At 37.2% G+C, this 24,174-nt stretch overlaps 1 protein-coding gene across 4 annotated transcripts in view; it reads right to left on the bottom strand.

The window, feature by feature from the left end:
- Positions 1 to 18,330: 18,330 nt before the first annotated feature.
- LOC148018930 (transcription initiation factor TFIID subunit 6-like) overlaps positions 18,331 to 24,174 on the bottom strand; it is a 30,721-nt gene continuing 24,877 nt past the window's right edge. Inside the window, exons 2-4 of one of the 4 annotated variants that reach the window (XM_087701227.1) lie at positions 18,898 to 18,985; positions 18,639 to 18,725; positions 18,331 to 18,542 (exon numbers count right to left, since the gene is read on the bottom strand). In XM_087701227.1, the coding sequence (XP_087557353.1) occupies positions 18,531 to 18,542; positions 18,639 to 18,725; positions 18,898 to 18,985 (187 nt within the window). In that variant the 3' untranslated portion in view covers positions 18,331 to 18,530. The remainder of the gene's footprint in view (positions 18,543 to 18,638; positions 18,726 to 18,897; positions 18,986 to 24,174) is intronic. The other 3 variants (XM_087701225.1, XM_087701228.1, XM_087701226.1) reach the window with 3 other exon arrangements.

The raw sequence follows: 24,174 nt of genomic DNA, 5'->3' as shown, positions 1-24,174 counted from the left end.
AGGTTAGTCATGTCGATTGTCTAAAGTCTAATGAGTAGAAAGCCAAGATGGCTAAGACCCCTTATGCATCTGCAGTGGAGAATTTGATGTATGTCATGATAGCCACTCATCTTGACACATCATTTACAATGGGAGTTGTGGCACGCTATATGGCTACACTTGGCAGGTGACATTGGGATGCCATGAAGGGTGTCATGAGGTGCCTTAATGGCACTACAGATATATGTATATGCTATGGTGACTGGGATACAAGAGACACATGGTACACTAACTCTAATTATATAGGACATATAGACAATAAGAAGTCCACCTCTAACTATGTCTTTTCTTGGATATCCAAGGTGTAGAAATGCACAGCTCTATCTACCTAGAGGTAGTGAGTTGCATCCACTAAGGCTTGCAACAAGGCTCTCTAGTTAGACCATCTAGTAGCACACCTTGGTATTATTTATGTGGTCCCTAGACTATATTCAAATCCTATGAGTGCTATTCAATTGGCCAAGAATATGATCTTCCATGCAAAGATAAAACACATTAACATTACCACTTTACCAAAGAGGTTGTTCTTGTTGGATAAGTCTATTGAGCTTGTCAAGAACTCAATTGATGAAAATCCTACAAATTTACTCACTAAAAGTCTCTCAATAGAGCATTTTGCCTTCCTTAAGAAGCCAATGGGCATCGGATGAGATGGTGTCTTTCTTCATCATGTTGTATTTTATCACTTTTATCTTCTTCTCTTTGCATTAGAGGCACATTTGCATTTAAGTGGCAAGTTGTTGGGGGTAAAGGTGCATGGGCATTTGCCATCCATGTATCCACTACACCAATAGTATCCACACACTTGTACACTACAGGCGGCGAGTGCTCATCACTACCACTTCATTCTATATTCTTTCATAAGGGAGGCCAATCACACATTGTGACTATTGGAGTTCCCACATATTGAGTCTCTCTTTCTTGCTCTCTTGCTCCATCCAATATAGCTCATGCCTCCATTGCTTTTACTTGTTATTGCTCTCACTCAAGCTTCTCCCTTCAAATAGTGCTTATATTTTTGCATATCTTTGGGGTTTTTCTCTTCATTCAAGACCAATTCTCTTTCCTTAGGTATTTTGGATATGTAGGGATCTCTACAATTATTACTTCTATAATCTGATTACTAGGCATATAAATTATGGTTGTAAGAGACCTATGCATAGAAGGCTTCTCAATTAATAAGGAGTTTAGAATACCTTCTTGTTAAGAGTATCAATGATCACATTCTCCTTGCCTAGACAATACTTTCTTAAAGTCAAACTATTGTGGAGCTTCAATCCATCGTCTTTGCATCATATTGAGGTCTAAGAATATGAATATCGCTTTAAGATCTTTATGATCAATTACCACAATAAATATCTTACCAAGCAAGTAATACCACCATAGCTTTAGGGCATGAATGATTGCAAATAGCACCAAGTCACAAGGGGCGTAATTCTTCTCATAGGTTTTAAGCATACGAGAGGAATAAGCTACAAGACAAACATTCTGTGTCAAAACACATCCTACTACAAGGATATTGGCATCAATGAGTTCAAAGTCCCTAGAGAAGTCAAGAATCTTTAGGATGGGGGTAAAATATTTCTTTCTCAAGATTAGTCCAAGTGAATTGAACTTTATTTTTGAAGAGCTTTGCAAGAAGAGCTACAATAAAAGTCTAATCCTTGATCAAAATACAATACCATCCTATAAGTCAACAACTATTCTTGCTTCAAAGACAATGAATTCCACATATTCACTATTTTTCTAAAAGATAGCACACTTTCTCTTTTTCACATAGAGCTTGTGTGTCCTAACAATTTCAAAGACTATTTGAAGATGACTAGGGTATTCCTCATCTAACTTTGAGAAGGCCAAAGTATCATCAAGAATAGGAGTACAAACTCGCCAAGATAAGGCCTAAAATTATCATGTACCAATGTGTTAAAGGAATTTAAAGCATTAGTTAGACTAAACAACATTACAAGAAATTCATAATGCATGTGCCTTGTATTGAAAGCAATCTTTGGGATGTCTTCTTCCTTTAACCAAATTTGGTAATATCTAGATCTTAGATTTATCTTTAGAAAGATCTTGGCATTTTGTAACCTATCCAAGATCTCATCAATTTTAGTGTTTGGATACAGATTCTGGATAGTAACTTGATTGATCATTGACAATCAATGAAAAGACTCAAAGTTGATATCCTTGTTTCACTAAAAAAGGATCACAAGAGCATGCCACTGTGAGTTGCTAGGATGGATGAAACACCAGTCTAGCAGTTTTCTCAACTTCCCTTTGAACCTAATTGTTCCAAGGACGAACATCTTATGTAGTCTTTTTGCAACTAGTTCTTCTCTAGGCATGAGTTTGATTCCATAATCAACGTTTTGATTAGGAGGTAGCTCAATCAATTCTTCAAGGAAATCATCGTCATACTTCTTAAGCCAAGAGGTTTCACTATTATCTTTGGGGTGGTCAACCTTGGTACTTTCAATTAACTAGAATGTAAGCCCTTTCTTTGGCCCTTCAATAGTCAAGTTGTCATTGGACAATTGAAGCTTAGGTTTTCGAAACTCACCCTATGTTTGAAATATCTCCATAGAGATTTTAGAATGTGACTTGACTATTTCCACAATATATGTTAGCTTCTCATTAGCTTCCTTGGGCACTAACTATTCCTTTCCTAGTAAACAATCACAGATTCCAAGTGGCACGATCATTGAAACTCTGCCCTATTGACTACTTGGATCAAGAGAAATTCTTTCCCATTATCTAATTCCAATAATTTCTGGTTGATTCTAACTTTAGTTGAAGCTTTTTAGCACAATTGGGTGAGATGAAAGAATGAGCACATCCACAATTAGTAGTATTTGAAACATGTATAAGTAGGTAGAGGGGAGCTAGATGACATTATAGTATTGGAGATTTGGATGATGTAAACTATTGAACCACTCCAAGATTCTCAATGGTTGCATGGACTATAACTCTTTCAAATTTTTCCTCAAGAGAAGGGTCAAATTCATCCTTGTTGATATCACAAGCTTGGGTGCCAATGGCACAATCCATTTCCATGTCCACACCCCAAGTTATCAAAATTGCCCTTCTTCCTTAGAGGATCTCTTTGTACATTTGCATTAGCATTACCATCTTTGTTTAGATATTAGGCTCAAAAGTCTCCAAGAAGTTTATGATACTAGAAACACCTTCTCTAACCATCATGATTATTATTGGTATTACAACTAGTAGGAGTATTGGCATAGTTATTATGACATTCCTTATCTTGTTGTTTTGGTTGTGCTCTCCTAAGGGGTGAATTTTGATCATTCTTGTATCTAAATGAGCAAGACTTGAAGTGTGAGCTCCCTTTATTGGCTTGGCCCTTATCAAAGCATCTTTAAGATTTATAGGTCTTAATGCTTGTGATTGGGAATAGAATGGTGAATTTAGACCATGAAAAATGTGGATACCTATTGTAAAATGATCATAGGTAGTGCATATTCTTGCATCATTCAAGGGATAGCCCAAGCCATGAAAAATTGAATAACTCGTTCATTTTTATGGATTCAAATGAGGCTAGTAGATAGTTCCCTCGATAACTTTCTTAATCTACTTCCATATTGATGAAGCCTTAGTAATCACATTATTCCGACACCACTATTTTCACCATATCCTTGTAGCATGCTATTATGGCTTAATTGGCAATATTGGTTCTAGCTACTAAAAAGCAGTCCTCCATGGTTTTGATCTACATTGCAACATGCTTGATTTGATCTTAGAGCCCTCAGCATTGAATTCTAGGGGCTTCACCTGTTCACCAAGAAACATTATTTATTACATCTTAATGAGAGTGCTAGCAAGTAGGAGCACCTAGGATATTAACTTTAAGAGAGATGAATGTCAACAATAATTTGACATAAGAAATTCATTCTTGAAATATATTATTCAAATATATATTTAGGAGATAGTCTCATTGAGCTAGTATAATAATGGATGTACAAGTCAAACAACCATGAATTTTTGAAACATCAATCATGTGGTAGATGGGTGGTTCTTGAAAGATTTAGAGGACCTTATATTGCATATGTAATTATGAAAGTCCTCTTGCTACACAATTGTTCCATCTATTTCTCCTAAGTATATCAATCTATTAGAAACAATGATTTTATATTATATGCTTGTATACATAACAATTTTAGGGTTAGATTAAGCATTAACAAGTAGGGTAGAGTTAATTCTATTTTCTTCAAATAAAAACAAGTGCAATGACGTTGGCTTTTCCATCTAACAATTTATTTTTTAGGTAGATTATTGTACCAATGTCAATAAACCAATAGAGTCCACTTCAATTCCATTGTTGCCACTTAACAAAAAGGGAGATCAAGAAATTGATCCTTTCAAGGATCTTCATCAATGTACCTTGCTATGTGTAATCCTTAATTTTTTCTCCTTAAGCACCTCCTTGATGAAGTGATGCTTCAACTCAATGTGCTCTATCTTTCCATGAAAGAAGGGAGTTTGTGAAATTTGAATGGCACTCTAATTATCACTATGCAAACTAGATACCTCCCTTTTAATACCCAAATCTCCCACTAGACAAGTATGCCATATAGCTTCCTTGCATGCCTTTGTGGTTGCAACATATTTCGCCTTAGTGGTAGATAAGGTTGTGCATGACTATAATAATTGAGAGACCCATGAGATTTTACCTCCTATAAGTGTGAAGACAAACCTACCATAGACTTTTTAGAGTCCTTCCTTACAAACTCTATATTTGCATAACCAAGGATAGATACATTCTTCCTCACAAAGAAAATGTACGTAGTGCTAGTGTAATTCAATTATCTCATGATACTCTTCATTGTTTTCCAATGCCTCTTGTTAGAGTTTCCATAAACTTGCTAACCACTCCCATTGCATAAGCAATGCTTGGATGTGTGGCAACCACATTGATAGCCTTCCCCTTCCCATATTGAAATGTTAAAGTACCTTCCCAATCTACTAGTTTTGAGACATATAGGGAACCTTCTTATGTTTGTCTCTCATAATTCACATGCCAAGAATATGATTAAAATTTTCCAAGTCCTTCATGTCAAAGGTCTCATTTAAGCTTTTCCTCAATGTGGTTATATCCTTTAGTGACTTCTTGGCAATAATCATTGATGTTATATATGGTGTTTAATTCCTCAATATTTTCCTTCAAATTTTCCTCCTTTTTGCCATCCTAATCACTTTTTTTCTTACCTTATTAGTGCTCTTCCACTTAAAGCACCATTTTCAATGTGAACCTTTTTATTGCAATAGAAATATTCCTCATCTTTTCTTATGTACAATTTGCTCCTAGAGTTTTCCCTTTTACAGTTTTTCTCATTGTGTTTGACCTCCCCCTCACCAATAGAGCCTTTAATATTTACATTGTGCTTTTTCTATTGAACCATTGACCTTTTCTATACACTACTCTCTATATTCAAACTAGTCAAGCCCCCAATAGATGCTCAATTACTACTTTGTAGTTTGAACTTCCAAGCAATGTCACAAGCAAAAATACAGCTTGGATTTAGTCGTCAAAATTAATCTTTTAAGAAAACAACAAGCTAAAGATACTATAAAGTCATTGAATTTGTTTGAGAGATAGATGCCCCCAGCTTTTTTTGGCTAATAAACTTGTGATGTAGAACTTTGCTTTTCATAAAACTTGCATTGCTTTTCCCTTTTATAGGTTTTTCTCCTTGCATTTGACCTCCTTCTCACCCTAGAGCCCTTAATACTTACATTATGCTTTCTATTGACCTTTCCTATAAGCAAACTACTCTCTATATTCAAATTAGATGATAAATTACTAAATCATGGTTTGAGCTTTCAAGCAATGTCACAAGCAAAAATATAGCTTTGACTAAATCCTCAAAAGTGATCTTTGAAGCAAACAACAATCTAAATATACAATAAACTCATTAAAATTGTTTGACATAGATGTCCCAGTTTGTTTAAGTAATAAACTTGTGATATAACACATTGCTTTTCATAAAAATTGCATAGCTTTTTCCTTTTACAAGTTTTTCTCCTTGCATTTGACATCCCTCTCACCACACTAGAGCCCTTAATACTTAGATTATGCTTTCTATTGACCTTTTCTATAAGCAAACTACTCTCTATATTCAAACTAGTCAAGACCCTAATAGATGCTAAATTACAAATTTGCAGTTTGAAATTCAAGCGATGTCACAAGCAAAAATATAGCTTTGACTTAATCCTCAAAAGTAATCTTTAAAGGAAACAATAGGCTAAAGATATTATAAACTCATTAAAAATTTTGGACATAGATATCCCCAACTTTTTTAGCTAATAACTTGTGATGTGGCACTTTACTCACATGCAAAAATATAGCTTGACTGAATCCTCAAAAGTAATCTTTTAAGGAAAGAAGAAGTTAAAGATACTATAAACTCATTAAAATGTTGGACATAGAGATCCCCACCTTTTAAAGCTAATAAACTATGGCACTTTGGCTTTCATAAAAGTTGCATAGCTTTTTCTAGCAAACATATTCGGAATTTGGAAAAAGCTATGTAACTTTTATGAAAAGCAAAGTGCTACATCACAAGTTTATTAGTTGTAAAAGTTGGGGACATCTATGTTGTTCCTAGAAAACATATTTGGCCTTCTTCCTTAAATTGTTCCTAGCAAACATATTTGGTCTTCTTCTCCTATTCAACAATTTGTCCCAGTTTTTGGATAGTTTTAGAATGCCATAATCTATGATTTTCTCTGTAGTGTTCCCATGCCTTGAGGAGTGATTTGGCCACCCATCTAGTGAAGTACGCCATCATTTTTGGTTCCATCAACTCTCAATGTGCTTATTATAATCTGGGTACAACCTTGGAAGGTTAAAACAATCTTGGTCGTTGCACTCACATTGAGGTTGGGTATCCATTTGTTCTTGGAAAAATTTTTGGTTTTCTTGGATAGTTGGGACTTGCTTACTTGTTGTTACTTCTTTTCCTTTGCTTTGATGAACTTTTTCCAACAAGTCCTTAACCCTCTATTAAGATTTGTTAATGTTAGCTTAGGTGAGTTCTCTTGCTCTTATCCTTTTTCAATATCGCCTAAACTAGAGGCTGAGATGATTTGGGTCATGTACTTCAATTTTCTTGGAGGGTAGTATTTTCTTAATACTATTTCATTGAAGTATCCAATACTTTGTCCTTCCAACATTTCAAGTTTGACATTGCCTATTTTTTTGTAACACAAATGGGACATGGTCTAAGGCCTCTAAAGTTTATCTTTCTTTGTGGCCTATGATTAAGTACAACAACACCATTTTACATATTTTTAAGTCTATTTGTTGCACATTCTTGTTAAACCAAGCCTTTTCAACACCAATCAAGACTATAGCAATCAAGGCCTGTAGTTAACAAGTTGAGCTAACTCTTCAAGCTTTGTTTCAAAGTTGTCCCAAGCTTTGACTCCTTCCTAGTGCTCTTGCATAGCTATTGCAAACTTGGAGTCAAAAACTCAACCATAATGGCATCAATGCCATATGCTAATAGGAATGGAGTAAGAATGTTAATCAATGCCTTATTTAAAAGTTTTTTTAAAAGGATAATAGGGTGCTAGTTTGTTGTGAATGTGACAAGGAATACTAAAAGCAATTTTTCAATACCTAGTTATTAATAAAATGGGTTTCTAGGTCATGTGTAATATCTATGGGGTAGCCAAATCAAGAGATATACCAATCCACAAGAACGTGTCCATCATATGAATGTCATTCTTTTTAGTGGCCCTAGATTAATACCAATTTATTAGATATTTGTTTGTAGCTATAGCATACCTTGCTTGGGAGTATTGTGTGGTTATGATAATGGGTCCCATAACAGTAATATCCCATTTTCCAAAAGGTTGATGGGCTATGAATTGCATTGACCTGATTTTATCCTTGCAAATTGGCACCTTCATGTGCTGGCTGTCACAATGCTTGACAAGTTTAGCCATGTCATTAAAAAGCATAGGTCACCACAACTACAATTGAAGAGCTTTCATTATACTTGTGTTAGGATTGAAGTGACGTTCTACTATCCCTCTATATGCTTATGAAACCCATCCTTCTTTTTGTGCTGACATACAAATCTTCTCAAAAGACCATCTTGCCCTAGTCCATACAATTGTCTCACAATCATTTGATAATTTTAGGCTTTAGACATGAAGGTCATCTTCCAAGTAAGGTGTGATGTCAACTTTGAGAAGTTGCACCTTTTGTGTAAAATAAATACAATATCTCATTCTTCCATGTTCAATTTTGAGCTCAAGCATGAATCCTCCTTTTGCTTCTAGCATATCCATTTCTTGTGTGTGTGTGTGTGTGTGTGTGTGTGTGTGTGTGTGTGTGTGTGTGTGTGTGTGTGTGTGTGTGTGTGTGTGTGTGTGTGTGTGTGTGTGTGTGTGTGTGTGTGTGTGTGTGTGTGTGTGTGTGTGTGTGTGTGTGTGTGTGTGTGTGTGTGTGTGTACATGTGAGTTAAAGAGAGTGAGGGACTAATATAATGAACCTTCTCTTGCTTCCATTATTTTTCTCCTCTTCTTATTTTCCTTCAAGCATATCATATGGTGTTCTTTGAGCCTCTATAGCTAGTGGAGAGTGAGAAAGGGATTGAGGGACCAAAAGAGTGGTGTCCACTCCTCCATTCCTCCTCCTTCTCTTCTTCTTGGTAGCATGGGGAGTGCTCCCCATGAAAAAGCTAGTAAAATTATTATAGAAGGTTTAGATTATGAGTGTAATGAAGGGAATTTACTTCAAGTAGAGCCTACTCCTATTTGTGATGACCCGCATGATTTTAAGGAGAATACGCATGATGAGTTATATGATCCTATGGATGGGTTTCCCTTTGACCCAAGTGGGTTCTATTTGGATAATTCCAAAGGAGATATGTTCTTTAATTATATCCTCCATCTCTCATGACACATAGACTAGATGCAAGGGAGAAAACACATTAAGGCTCAAAGGGGCTATAAATGGAAGAGTTGCCCATATTCTCATTTATATAAGTAGCACACATAGCTTTGTTAATAGTTAGTCTCTTGATGGGTTGAAGTCAACTTCTCAAGAAATGGACTTCTCATGCAAGGTACAAGTGGATTGTAGAGCACATGAGATCAGCAAGGAACTATTCCACAATTCCTATTGTCTTATTGCCGTCTTTTCCCACTAATGGCATATCTTATTTCACTTGAAATGGATCCCATTGACATAGTTCCTAGCTACAATTAGCTCAAAAGTATTGGCAAGTTTTCCATAAGAACATGCAGATGGAGCTCGCTTGGATTAAACTGTAAGTAATTCTTCATGGAATTGAGAGGAAATAAGTGGAACTAGTCAATTTAAAGAAGCTCAAGGAAATCAATGCTTACATATTTACTCTTCTTCTTTCCAAGATGAATTAAAATCAACAAGATTCTTCTTCTAAAGGAATGGATCCATGTCTATGTAAGCTCTTGGAAGATTATAAAATATATTTCAGTCCTCTGCTTCTTTGCCTCCAAAGCGAGAAGTGGATCATCCCATCGATTTGGCACCTAACACCAAACCTATTAACAAGGCACCTTATAGATTACCAAAATATGAGAGAGAAAACTTGGAGAAATGTGTCAAAGAGCTACTAGAAACAAGTTGTATTCAATTGAGTGAATCACCTTTCGCTTCTCTCATGCCACTTATTAAGAAGAAGGATGGATCTTTTCAAATGTGCATTGAGTATAGAGACCTCAACAAGAGCACTCTAAAAAAAATAGGTACCCAATCCCACTCATTGATGATCTTTGAGATGAGTTAAAGGATGCCAAAGTGGTCACAAAGATTGAGGGTTATCATCAAATAAGGATGAAAAAAGGGGGATGAGCACAAAACAATGTTTAGAACTAAAAGAGATCTCTACTACTTTTTTATTATGCCATTTGAGCTATCAAATGCACCCGCTACCTTCCAAGATTTAATGAGTAAAATACTACATTCATTCTTGTTCAAAATAGTCTTAGTGTTCTTTGATGACATACTCATCTATAGCAAGAACAAATAAAGATCATTTACAATATGTTAGAGAAGTATTTGACACGTTGAGAAAGCATAAGGTCTTTGTAAAAGAGAGCAAGTGAATTTTTATGGTAAATGAAGTGGAATATTTGTGTCACATATAGCATGTCCGGATTTCTCCAAGGAATTTACCACATGTGCACATGCTCTAGTAGTTGTGGCCTTGGGGCTATTTTGTACCAAGATCATGGTGTAATTACCTAGGAGAATAGAAATCTCGATGATCGGGAAAGCAAACTCCATATTTATGAACAAGAAATGCTTGCTACTCTTCAGACCATTAAGAAATGGCATCATTATCTCGATGGCAACCATTTCAAATTCAAGAGTGATCATTGAGTTTTGAAGTACTTTCTTTCACAACCCAACCTATCCCCAAAGCAAAGATGATGGTTAGCTACTTTCTAAAGTTATGATTTTGAGATCCCATATATGGCTAAAAAATATATTATAGCGATTGATGCACTCTCACAGATGTGGACACGCTCAATATCTACCATTCACAAAGATTGGATTCAAGATATCCACTAGGAGTACTTGATGGATGAATATGTTACCACATTAATGTAGAAATTACAACAAGTTGATGGAGAAGAATTTCCCAACTTTAAGTGGCATAATGGGCTCCTTTGCTCAAAGGTAGAGTTTATTTGACACCTCAAACCACTTTCAAGCAAAAGATTCTTCAAGAGATGCATTCTTCTGCCTTAGCAAGATATCTTGGACTATTCAAAACCTTTGATAAGATCCACAAGAGATTTTATTGGAAAGGGCTTTGGAATGATGTAAGAGAATATGTTTCTCAATGTTTACCATGCCAACAAAGTAAGGATTCATATATTTTGTTTAGTTATTTGTTACGGTCTTTACCTATTCCTCATGGCAAAGGATTGATATTGGCATGGATTTTTATATAGGGCTATCTACCACTAAGCATGGGTGGAATAGCATATTTGTTGTGGTTGATAGGCTCACCAAAGTAGCCCATTTTATTTTCACCAAAGTTCATTATTTAGCCAAGCAAGTAGTGGAACAATTTATGAATGGAATTTTTAAGCTTCGTGGGTTACCTATGAAGATTGTGTCTGATAGAGATACAAATTTTATGAGTAATTTTTGCAAAGAGTTTATTCACTTCCATTGGCACTACCTTGAATCCAATAATACTTATCATCCTCAAAAGGATGGAAAAATCAAAAGGGTTAATAAGTGGTTGGAAGTGTATTTGAGGCACTTTTGCCATGATACACAATCTTCTTGGGACCAATGGTTATGTATTGCTAATCTTTGCTATAATATTACTCATCATATGAATATTGGTATGTCATTTTTTGAGCGCCTTTAAAGATACAAAGTTCAAGTACCCTTAGCTCTATTTCATGACAATGTGGATCCTTAAGCTAAGGAGGAGATAAAGAATATGGAAGCACTTACGAGATAATGAAAAGATAACATTCGCAAGCTGCAAGAGGCTATGAAGGCATATGCTGATGAGAGAAGAAGACACTTAAGAGTTTAAAGAGGGAGATTTGGTCTTCTTGAAGTTTCCCAATCTAGTATGCTTCTCTCAAGGGTGAGCACAACAAGATTGCTCGTAGATTTTATGGCCCATATCAAATCATCAAGAGAGTTTGTGATCTTGCACACCAGCTCAAATTGCATTTTTCCACATGCATTCACAATGTCTTTCATATCTCCCAACTCAAGAAATATGTGAATCCTAATATGCATGTTTTAAAAGAGTTATCTTCTATTGATAAAGATGTCCTAATTAGATATAAACTTGAGAGGATTATTGGAAAGTATAAAAACATATTAAGGAATCACACCTTGTTAAAATACCTTATAAAATGGAGGGGCTTACCTATGGAAGAGTCTATTGGAAATCTTCTTAATTCCTTGATTCATTTCCATTGCTTATGCAAGAAGATATTTGAGTTCATTGTGCAAAATGGCTTCTTGTATTGAATTTCTACAATGACTTATGCTGCCCTAACTTAGATACATATTAATGTCTACTCCATAACAACACTTTATTTGTGCAAATCGAAGACTTCTACTAAGAATTATGGGCGTTTTACCAAGGCAAGCCTATTATTTGCTACATGTAGCGAATTTACCATTTTGACTTGCCATTTGTCCTTTTTCACTAGGGGAATTCATCACTCTATTATGGATGATTTTCAACCATGGATTCACATGATGAGGGTTTTTTGTGCATAAGCTTCTATTTTATCTTGTACCTCATTTTCAATTTTGAGGATGTCAAAGCTATCTTAGCCCAAGATGGCTTGTCAATATGCTTTTAGTCTATGCTTTTAGTTTTTTTGCCTTAACTTTAAGAAATTAGTGTCAAGTACAAAAGGTAAGAAACTAGCTTTGTGCACATCATATATACATCATTTGCACTTCTCAAGTTTAAGAATCTGTCTTGGACCTTCCACCATTCATGAAGGTGCATACTCATGACCACCTAGCATAAGGGTAAGTATTCATGCATTTTGTTTTGTATAGCTCTCTCTCGTTCTCAGCTATGGCTTCCTTGTGTCATGAGCATTATAGTAATATGAGATATTATTCTGGCATGGCTATGGTTTTGGTCATTTCTTGGTATTTTAGTTGAGTATTAAGTTTCTTTTCAGTTAGAAGTTTGCACCATTTCAATGTTAGAGACTCTAAGACCAATATTGAAAAAGTAAGGTGCCATTGAGTATCACTAAGAAAGGGAATAACAAAGTGTATTTAGATTTTTGAGACATATAAGATAAAGTTGAAGCACTAAAAAAGTCAAAATGTTTTGAGGCAAATGGACAATTTTTAAAGGTTGCAAAGCCATTATAAAAGAGTTTGAATATCAATTCATTTCCATTTACATCAATGCACCTTTGAGGTGTCTTAAGGATGTGTGTGTGTTTCAACAAAATAATTAAATAATCAATCCTATTGTGAAAGAGAGAAATGCATGTAACATTAAAAAATTTTAAGATACATCAAACCATCAAAAAATAGTGTTCATGATTACATTTCGCCAAAAAGGCACTAGTATCAAGCGTATATTCATAAGATAGCTGGAACATAGCAAAATAAACAAGATTGAGAGAAAAAGACACCACGTATTACCTACAAATTCAAGCAAAAAGACTATTAGTAAGAATTAAATAACTAAACATATGTTGCAATTATTAAGGACGATATCTGATTGTTATATCAATTTCCCCCATGAGTCAAGTTTAAATTCCTTATGTCCATTGAGTTATCTAGACAAGGCGTGTCAATTTAGGTGAGAAGTATGCAAAGTGAATGATAAAACAATTGATGAGAATAAGAGCACGAACACTAATGAGCTTAGAAACCAACTAGCTAGTGAGTAAGATCAAGGGCTATTTTAGACACCCCTTACCATCCCTAATTAGTAGGGGAGATAGTATTGATTATACAATTGAGAATAAATGAAAGTCCTTACATGAATATAACACTAATTTGAGCCCATAAATTAATGGTTATCTATCTATTAAGAAAACATATTGATAATTGTTAGTCAATCATAAGGTTTTAAGGTAGTTGTTATCCTAAAGAAAGAAATTTAGTTGAAGTAGCTTGATTTATATTACCTAAAGTTTATATACAAAACCACTTAGAGATTATTTGCAAATATAGTATAGCATTAATTTTAATTTGATTATCAAATTAAACACAAGAAAATTTAAGGGATACGAAGTTGTGAATATTATTTAACTTGTCAAGAAGCAATGCCCATACTTCAAGGGATATGTCAAGGTCTAATAATGTTATTTAAAACCTCCAAAAAACATTAATACACAAGAAAATGTTGGTCCATGATGAATTACACTAGTTACATCTTTTAATAAAGGACATTTACATTTTAAAAATGTTAATCGAGCCACATGATTTACCTAAAAAGGAGTAGGTGTCAACCTTTATGGAAAGTCTTAGTAACCATGAGTAAGGTTTACGAGGTTACTATTCATATTTGTTAATACGATTAGTCAAATGAAGATTAAGATTGTATGTTAAAACCTTCATGTATAAAGTGCTATAATTGCATTAGTATACTATGCTACAAAATAACATGTCATTTTAACTAAAAACACTTTTTCTGCCCACATCATTTTCATTTAGCTAGGGTATAAGCTATTAGGAAAAAATCATAATAAAATATTAAAAATTACCCTTTATAATAATAAGAAATATTTTAATAAAAACATCTCACAAGCGATTCCATAATTAGGATACTATTTAGCCATTATGACAACTTCGTGGAAAAAAAGTCGTTACAAATTCTATTTACATGTTACAACTTTTTTATCAAAAAATACTGGACATGGATTACACTTAAGTTAGAGAGGGTGCTACCCAATATGAGAATCTTAGGATATAGACATGGTGAGGATTAATAACACATCACAAAAATATCTTTTAAATCATTGTGAATGCGAGATGAGGCCATCTCTTAGAGTACTTTGATTCTACATTACAATAGTAGACAAGTTATGGAGCTATTGAGTAACATGCAAATCACTGTTAGATAATAAACATCAACCATTAATATACAATATTTATAGCATATAGGCAAAAAGCTTAAGTATTTTGATCACTCTATATAATTATACTAGACAAGTAAAAGACCACAAAGTAACATTTAGACCACTATATTAGCTAATAGCCATTAGCCGTTAACACTTAGACTTTACAAAATATAAGTGCAAGTTTCAAAGTGTCACTAGGTTGAGATCATGGCCTATTAATGCAAGATAAAATGCAATGATTTAATGTCACACATAGCAAAAGAAATTAGAAAAGAGAGCAAAGGGATTGATAGACATGTGTACCCTCAGATTGCTATTTATCTATGCAAATAGGGCACCAACTGTAAGGGTTAGGTTGAAATCCACACTAGCCTTGTACATAGAATACATGATTTCAAAGCCTGTCATGTTCAACAAACTATAAGTCTCACCCACACTAGTAAACTCATGTGTTAGATAGCATCTTACAATGTCTAATAATCATGGTGGTCCCAAAGTGTACCAGCACCTTCATAGGTGGCATGTATGCAATACGACAAAGGTAGACAAATCCCTCAAGCAAAAAGTAGGCATCTTGATGCAAACAAGGAGAATGCACGACCACAATAGTATGGAAGCAAACTAAATGCTATCATCCCTACAAATTGAAAAACTCAGTTTGGGATGTGAAAAGAAGCGTTTAGCTCTCAAGAGTTTCGAAGAATAAAATGCTAGAGGCATTTTGGATTATAGTAAACGTTAGGGTTAGATTTAGGGGTTCCTTTTATATTGACTAACCTCCAAGTGGGATTGCATATAGAGTGTGAACAAGCCCTTCAAAAATTAAGGTAATAAGTTGTAAAGGGCGATCCACATGTCCACAATCATACTAATGTCCCTTAGAGAAACTCCTAAATAGATAAGTTTATTAACACCATTGAGATTTAAAATTTATAAAATCAAAAAAGTTAAGAGGCACATATATCCATGTCCTAAATACTTGTCTTGCTACTTGATATTTAATGCAATACAATAACAAAGCTAATATATACCATCATATTCTATATGTGTGTGTGCACATGCACACATGTACACGTTCTTAAATCGTGTCACTTTCTTGTTCATCTACTTATCATAATACCTATGCATGCATGCATACATCATCATTAATTGCTACATGGTTTTACATCCATACATATACATAACATGTAACAACCTTGCATGCATGCAAATAAATCTTATACATGCATATGTACATACATGGATTTATATCTAAAATGCATTGATATAAGATTGCATATAAATATAACCACACAAAAACATATACACATGTACAAACCCACATAGAAAACAAGTATTAATGCGGACATATATATACACATACATACATCTACATTGCTTGCACATGCATGCATGAATACATGTTTCTAATTCATGTAGCGAATCTCCATTTTCTTTAACAAACAAATCATTAAATTAAATATATCCAAATAAGCAATTTTAAAAGGACTTTAATATGTCATTGTTTTCTCCTACCAATAAAAACTCAATATTGGCTAGAATTTAATCTTACTAGACTCCATTTGTAGCCTATCCCCAATTTCCAAGTTAATTGAAGCTTAAAATATCCCCCAAGAGCTTCAAGCATAAATTCTGATATTCATTCCATTGATTTTTTCTTCCTAAATGGCCCTGCTAGAATTACTAGGACTACTTTTTTCTCCACCACTTCATGTGGCAAGCCCTTGCTTTCTTCTTAAATCTAAGGACATGTTAGTGTTGGAAAAGAGAACAATGTGTGCACACACATTCACAAGTGAGCTCAAAAATGAAAGAGTGAGTTCAAGAATAAAACTCTATGGACCACCTAAATATGCAAGATATGTGATACAACAAAATACCAAAATCCCTCATGGGAGCAAATTTAGTATCGCTTTCCTCTCTTTTTTTACCTATGCTTGAGGACAAGGGGAATAACTTTTCCTTCTTGCACAAATTAAGAGAATTTTCTCTTCAATAATTTAAGGTTTTATATTTGGAAATATCAAAATGACCCTCGAGTAATGTAAAATTCCAAAATGACCCTCGGGTTTAAAAAATTCCAAATCAGCCCTATGAAATTGTCAGTATGACTTTAATACAAAAGCCAAGACTTGTAAGTTGATTTTAATTAATATGAATTGCCTCCCTTCTTAAATGGCAAGATGTAATAGATAAAATTGTTCAAGAATAGTGTCTTCAAGAAAATATTTCTATTAAGAGTGCATTGGACTCTTGTAGAAGTATGTAGAAATATGTTGTGCTTGCAAATGGTTGCTACTTAATGTGCATCCCATATAGCCTCAATTCCAGCTCAGTTCTCCATTGTCAAACCAGCTGTAAATGTTATTTCTTGCCCTCTTGAAGTCCTTAGATGCTCCACTCATTGACCAAGCCCCCCGTTGCACCCTGGCTCCATGCAGTCCCAGTCTCCACAGAGCTGCATTCTAAATCAAACCTCAAGTAAGGTCACCTCGAGCCCATGCAATCAAAGCAATCTAAATGTGTGTCTGAGCTCTGAGGCTGAGAACTAGTCGTGGTTTTGTCCAATTGCACCCAATGCCCGGCTGCCTTAACCTATTCAAAGTTGCCCATGGAACAGAAAATAGAGGCTGTGATATCATTTTGGTTGCCCATGGAAATTGTAGAAATTGCCCACACAAATTAGTTTTTTTGCAATCTCAGCCCTTGATAATTGCAACATACTCATCAAGCTTTCTTAAAGGATTGGGGATATTCTTGGGGTAGGAGAGCAGTGGTATGTTTTCGGGTTCATGGGGGTTGGGTGGAGTGCGATCAAACTCTTTAAATTGAGCTTGGCCCTAAGGCGAAGGGGGGGTTTGTGGGGGCGGTGCAGTGGGGAGTGTAGTAATTGTTGTGCAATGGACAAAAGTTTTGACACGTTACTGACGCAAAACTTGAGAATAGTACTCACATGACACAATCTGCAGTAAACATTACTTTGTAAAGGAGCCAAGGCCTGATTCAAATTCTATCTTGTCTTTTTCCGCCATGAAGGTTCAGTAGGAACATTACAATAGTTATAGCCCATGACAAGGTGGAGCAATACCATGGAAAGTCCACTTAATCAACCCTTTATTCTCTCTTTCTGAAATAAAGCTTCTCTAAGAACCCTACGAAAGTTGGCTACCCAATGACTAGGTGGAACGTCCACTTAAGCAATCTTATAAATGCAAATAACTGAAGCAATTAATGAGTCAGCTTGGCCAAAATACCTCAAAATAATAAAAGCAACTGACGAGTAGGGAGTACAAGAGTTATTAGCCACTTTAGACTGAATCAGCTACCTCATAAACATCACTGAATGAAGTTTATGAGGGCAGCTCTAAGGCTCAAATTGGGCACGCCATGAAACCAAGTATGAGAAATAAGGCCAATATGGTTGCTTTGTAACTATGGTAATGGTAGTGTGCTTCCTATAATTGGAACTTTTCAACAGTTCAGCTACTGCGTTCAAAAAAGTTTTATGTGAATTTTAGGGAAGCAGATTTGAAAAGCTAAGGATGTAAGGAAATAGCAAGTGGTTCCATCAGCTTGCATATAGTTTGATTTGAAACTTTGTAACATCCACCAAACGTAAGCCTCACTGTGCCCTAAAATCTATCATGGTAATGACATTTGCAATTGCTTTTGTAAAGTCTACTGCAATAACTTAAATAAATCCATGTTAATACGATACGAGAATAGAAAAAGAAAGAAGTTGCAGACCATCTTAAGCACATGAACTGATCAGTTAACATACATATACACCCATCAAGATTGTTTGTTCCAATCTTCGTGTACATCTTCACAAGCACTGGTTTTGAGACAATATGTCCACAGTCATGGTCCTCCAGATGCAAAGCCATTCAATGGCTGACCTAGAGCATAAAATTGTGCCTGTTAGTGAACAACCTGAAGGACCCTTTCCCTAAAGTAAATTTGATCAATAGGCACCTGGTAAAATGCCAAATTACCTCAATATGTCGCAGCTGAAGGGCTGCATTCACATCATCTGCTGTCAATATAGTTCTTTTGGAGTGCAACATACACTTAATGGCTTCCTGAGACCCACCCACCCAACCGAAACAACAACAACCACCTTTTAAACCAAAACATTCAAGGGTTGGAACGGTTTCTACTGTAGTTGGTGAAACAGATATGTTATAAGCACAGCCCAAACAGGAAAAAGCCGGCACATTTGGCTGATGGCTAATTGGGTCAGCTTAAACTCACAGTTACGTGTACAGGCCCAAGGACACTTCCTAAGTTCATATTGTCGCCAGTAATAGCTTGTGGGGAGTAGTTGTAATCCCATATAAAACTGCCATTTTGCAATAAGGTTGTAATTAGGTAGGCCAATTGAAGATACCATAAATCTACCAAACAGCATACAAGGGCCTTAAAGGCAGATTATCGTACAGCATACTTGCACATTCACATGTGAAACCTGGTCTTTTTCTTGTGTATCATTTTCAGATATGGGCCCTGCCTGATTATCGTCTACTTGTGCACTATTAGTGCCCAGACCTCTTACTAGGAATCTCAACTCCTCCATCAATATCAATGAGGACACAAGGTTCAGCTACTCATCAATGTGAACATATCTAAACACATAAAGACCAGCATCTCGAGGTCCCAAAGGTGACCAGCAAAATTCTAGAAATATCATTTCTCTTACCTTTGAGATTCAGCTTTTGTCTCTATCATGATTCATCGGGAATATGAACATTAGCAGTACTTGCAAAACCCAGCAATCACAATGGCTCAAGTAACTCTTATTAGAGCAACCAGCTCTAATACCATGCGAGGATACACGAAAGCTTGCAAAGACAGCACAAAGTGTACAAACATGACTAGCAAATGAGCTCAGAAAATGCAAGTGGAGAAATGATAGCATGAATGCTGAAATGTGTTGGTATTTGTGAGAGTACACAACAAAAGAGGAACACGAACATGGAGAGAAAAGGAGAAGAAAGAAGACAGCAGGAAGAGAAGAGAAATCTGCACTGAATCTGAAATGAATGCTGAATACAATGGCGGACTGATCAGTCCCTGCACACAGCCCAAGGCGTCAGTGAGGGCATCAGATCAGGCTGATGACGAATGGCAGAACTAGAAGACGAAGGGGTACCCAAATGTCAAAGAGTGCTGAAAACCTACAAAAGATAATGACCAGCCACTGAGGGAGACCAGCTATAAATAGGCAGAAATGCCAAAAACTGGCCGACCTGGTCAAACAAGTGCAATACATGCCAGTTGAAAGCAATACATAATGGGAAAATGTTGTGGCCATCATAAATGCTGGTCGCCTCAATCTGTGGTGCAGATGCAATGTAAAACCACATGACACATTGGAACTCCTAATGTCCCTGTCTGCCTCAAACTGAGGCTCACATGCAGGATCCTAGATGTGGCAAAAGGCCGAAGAAGATGCGGATCTGAGGGTGAGAGAAAGAGTGGCAATGCCAATGAAGTTCGTCAATATAGACCACCGATGAAGAAGCTCATCATGATCCTAGGAATCCCCCTTTGAAACACTAGGGGCCAAGGAATCCACAACCTAATCACCAATATCATTCCCCTCTGAAAGAGATGGGAGGTATGAGGGAACCACTAGAGGAGATGGTGGGGGATGGGATGGATTCTGGAACTTGTGGGATAGATGGTGCACAATTAGGAAGGGTATAGCAATACACAACTGCCTTAGAGGACCTTGCATAAGAGAAGGGGAATGGAGCTTGTATAGCCCGCTCACCTACCAACCTATCGCTAAAATAGCTCCTGACGAAGAATTCTCAATGAAGGTGGCCTTCTCAATGAAGACAATGCAAGTATCACATCTAGTGAGGCCATAAACTGAGAAGATATGGAAGCCCAAGTCCGAAACATGGAGGGCCTCTATATTAGCTCGATGGACGGTCAGATAATAAACGCAAAGTGCCAACACTACTGTGGGCACCTTAGAAATGTCACCAACAATGACTATACCCTTGGATAGACGAAGATCCTACAAGAAGTCTCCTCAAGGAGTCATATGAGACGAAGCGCCACTATCAAGTAGCCAAGGGCTCTTTGAAGACAAGTCAACCACTAAAGAAGGCTCCCCCAACTCATGGATGTGAAGGAACACAAACTCGTAAGTAACAGTTGATGTAGAAGTAGAGGAGGGCTCAGATGCTTTAGTGCCATCCTTTTCTCCTGGACAAAAATGAGGGTATTTCTTCCAACACTTCTCCTCGAGATGAGTGCCCTTCCCATAGTAGGGACAGTAAGGCTTCTCTAAATTTGTGCCAAAGCTCAAGAAAGACTCAAAATGATGAGCCCACTTCTCCTTCCCTCCTTCATAGGATCAAGATCAATCCTTCACCACTTCATAGTGGTTCCAAAGCTTATGTTGAATCACGAGTTACTTCCTTTTCCAACCCCACTAATGGACCTCAAAGATCGGCCCATCTTCAGTGGCTTTAATGGGATCAAGGGCATTCACTTTGTGTGAACTATGCCCTTATGACCATGATTATGGAACATCAAAAGCCTACCACCATACAAGAGTCTCTGATAGCATGGTTTTTGACTACATTCACACTGGACAAGATGAGGTGACCAGTATTATGTTGGTGATTAGCATTTTTCATGGCATTTTCACTAGTTTATTCACCAGATGCAGGTCAGCCAGCATTTTTGCCCCTAATTTGACCAATCAGTTGGATTTGGGCATTTTCTCCTATTTATACTAGGCCCAATCAGTTGGCCAATCATTCAAAGGCTTTCCTCTGCAAGTTTCTGCATACTCTGAAAATATAGGGACTCTTCTCTAACTTCCGTCATCATCCTAATCCAATGTCCTCACTAATGCCTTGGATTGCGTGCAAGGATCGATCAATCCTCATTGTATTCAGCTTTCTTTCAAAGTTCAATGCAAATTCTCATCTTCCATTCTCTTCTTTCATTGTTTTCTCTTCCCTTCTCTCTCCGTGTTCATGTTTCCTCTTTCACTACCACTCACAAGTAATGTCAAAGCTCCTGATGTCCCCATTTGACTCAAACTAAGGCTCACAGGTAGAAGATGACTATGCATGACACACATGACTACTAAGTTCTAACACCCCCTTTCAAATCCTAGATGTGGCTGAAGGCTGAAGAAGATGGAAGTGATCCAAGGGTGGCAAAAAAGTATCAAAGTTGAAGAGGTCCATCGATGGTTGATAATTCTTCTTTCCAGGATGGTTACATTGTTGTTCTAGCTTTAAACAATCTCATTTTTTCTTTGATTTGCGTTTCTCTCAATCCCTCAATGAAAAAGCTCCTCATGATCCGAGGAATCACCCTTTGAAACATAAGGGGCCAAGGAACCCACAATCGCATCACAAATATTGTCTCCCTCTGAAAGGGATGGGAGGTGCGAGGGAACCACCAAAGGAGATGGTGGGGGATGGGATGGAATTGTGGGATCGATGATACACAATCGAGAATAAATGCGGCTACAAAAGACTCTCAAAGGACCCTGTACAATGCAAGGAGAATGGAGAGCTTATAAAAGCCCTCTCCCTTGGCAACGTGTCGCTAAAGTAGCTTCTAAAGAAGAATCCTCGATAAAGGCAGTCTACTCAGTGAAGATAATGTTAGCAATCATGAATATCTTGTGTGGTCATCTCTTGCCTGTGAGCTTCAGTCTAAGTCAAAAGAGGACATACGGAGCTCTCTAACATTGTATCTATCTATCATTTTATGTGTTTTAGACACTTTAGATGGAGGCCACATTAGTGCATTTCTTTTTCTGCCCTTTTGGCTATTTTTTAGGATTGGACCATATTTAAGGTTTTCCCTCTTTTTCACCTAATATAGGCTGCCTGCCCTCCCACTTTCATTATCCATCATTGATCCTTTGTGATCAGCCATCTCTCCTCATTCTTTCATCCCCCTACTACCATCTTGGACCCACACTAACACAGAGCTGCATGGTGGGGCTGATATTGCAACCTTGTACCTTCAGCCATTGCAATCACATTGTTCCTTCTCTTTCTTGCGTTCTCTTTGTCTCCTCTCCGTGTTCACTTTCTCTTTCCATTGCACACTTTCACATGGTATTAGAGCCATGCGTGGGAACCAGAGATCTTGAAGAGTAGCACTCTGTTCACGGTTCCGATCTTCTTCATCGCCAACTTTGGGGGCAGCACATCTGTGTTTTGCCTCATCCATTGCTGGGCGGCCTATTTCCTGGTCTGCAGATCTGTGTTTTGCAAGCAACCCTTCAGTCCAGTACTTCTTACAAGCAAGCAGCAGTTCCTAACTGCTGGCAGGTCCTTTGCAGGTGCAGGCGATCCATTTCCATGAGCAAGCGGCTCATTTTCAGGTGGAAAGCCACACATACTCCCTACATTTAACAGCTGGGAGTCTCCCCCTGAGCTGGGAGGGCACATGTACTCTCTGCATTTAACAGCTGGGAGTCTCCCCCTGAGCTGGGCGGCATCACAGAAGTCTGGGCAGCCTGTTTACAAGAAGCCAAATTTGTGTTTTGTGCAGGATACTTCATTTCCAGGCCAAGCCATTACTCCTGCAAACAGGGCAACCCCATTCCAGGCTGACAGACCTCTGTGTTTGCTGTGTTTTCCTGCTGAGGGTCTTCCCCTCACCTGAATGACACCTCAGCACTCTACACAACCCTGTTTGCAGGCTAGATAGCCTGTTTACCTGGCGGACAGACTCATCTTATTGCTGCATATAATGGATCCACCTCTATTTTGGACTGGGAACCCCTTTTTTTTGTGCTAACATCATCATCTAAAAAGCTCACAGCCTGTGTTTTCAGTCAGCATGCCTTCCCAACATCTAGTTCTCCCTTCCTACCCCAGAAGTCTCCATCAGTCTTTTCTGATCCATAGGTTGACGGACCCCATACAGGTCCAGGACATTCCAGTTGCAGCATCTTCTTTATTTTCTTGCAGGTATTTCTTGAAGGACAGTTATGGCCAACGTGTATGCTATGGGGGATCGTGTGGTTCGGGATCATTCAGACCGACCACCATCATATTACTCTTTCCCATTATATTCTTCTGGGCTTCTAGTCCCCGATTGGCATTGATGGCATCTCCTAAGCATGTGCCAGTCCAACCCTCTCTCTGCATCCGACAAGCTGGATGGGACAAACTACCCTCTATAGTTGTGCCGCATGGAGTGTCTCCTCAATGATTGCGACCTTTTCAATTTTGTTACAGTCCCTATACCCTGACCTACCATGGATCCTCATGATGGTGTGATTGCGGATTTGGTAACTTTATGGGATCCGTTGAATGCCACAGCCTGCTTTTTGATTGTACAAATTATGTGCTCATGAATGTTAGACGTCTCCACACCACTACTCATTTGGAGGAGATTGGAATCTCTCTTCCGGATCCAGACATTTGGGCATCGCTTATCACTTGAGTTGAAGATACGACAGCTCTCTGTCACTTGTAGATTCCCCTACGATGAGAGATCACATCCAAAGGATGAAGGAGATTCGAGATGAGC

The sequence above is a fragment of the Lygodium microphyllum genome, chromosome 20 (genome assembly GCF_053477565.2).
Source record: "Lygodium microphyllum isolate KBCC chromosome 20, Lygodium_microphyllum_v1.1.10, whole genome shotgun sequence".
Taxonomy (NCBI): domain Eukaryota; kingdom Viridiplantae; phylum Streptophyta; class Polypodiopsida; order Schizaeales; family Lygodiaceae; genus Lygodium; species Lygodium microphyllum.
Note: the sequence above shows the minus strand (reverse complement) of the source record. Positions and strands in the feature narration are given on the sequence as shown.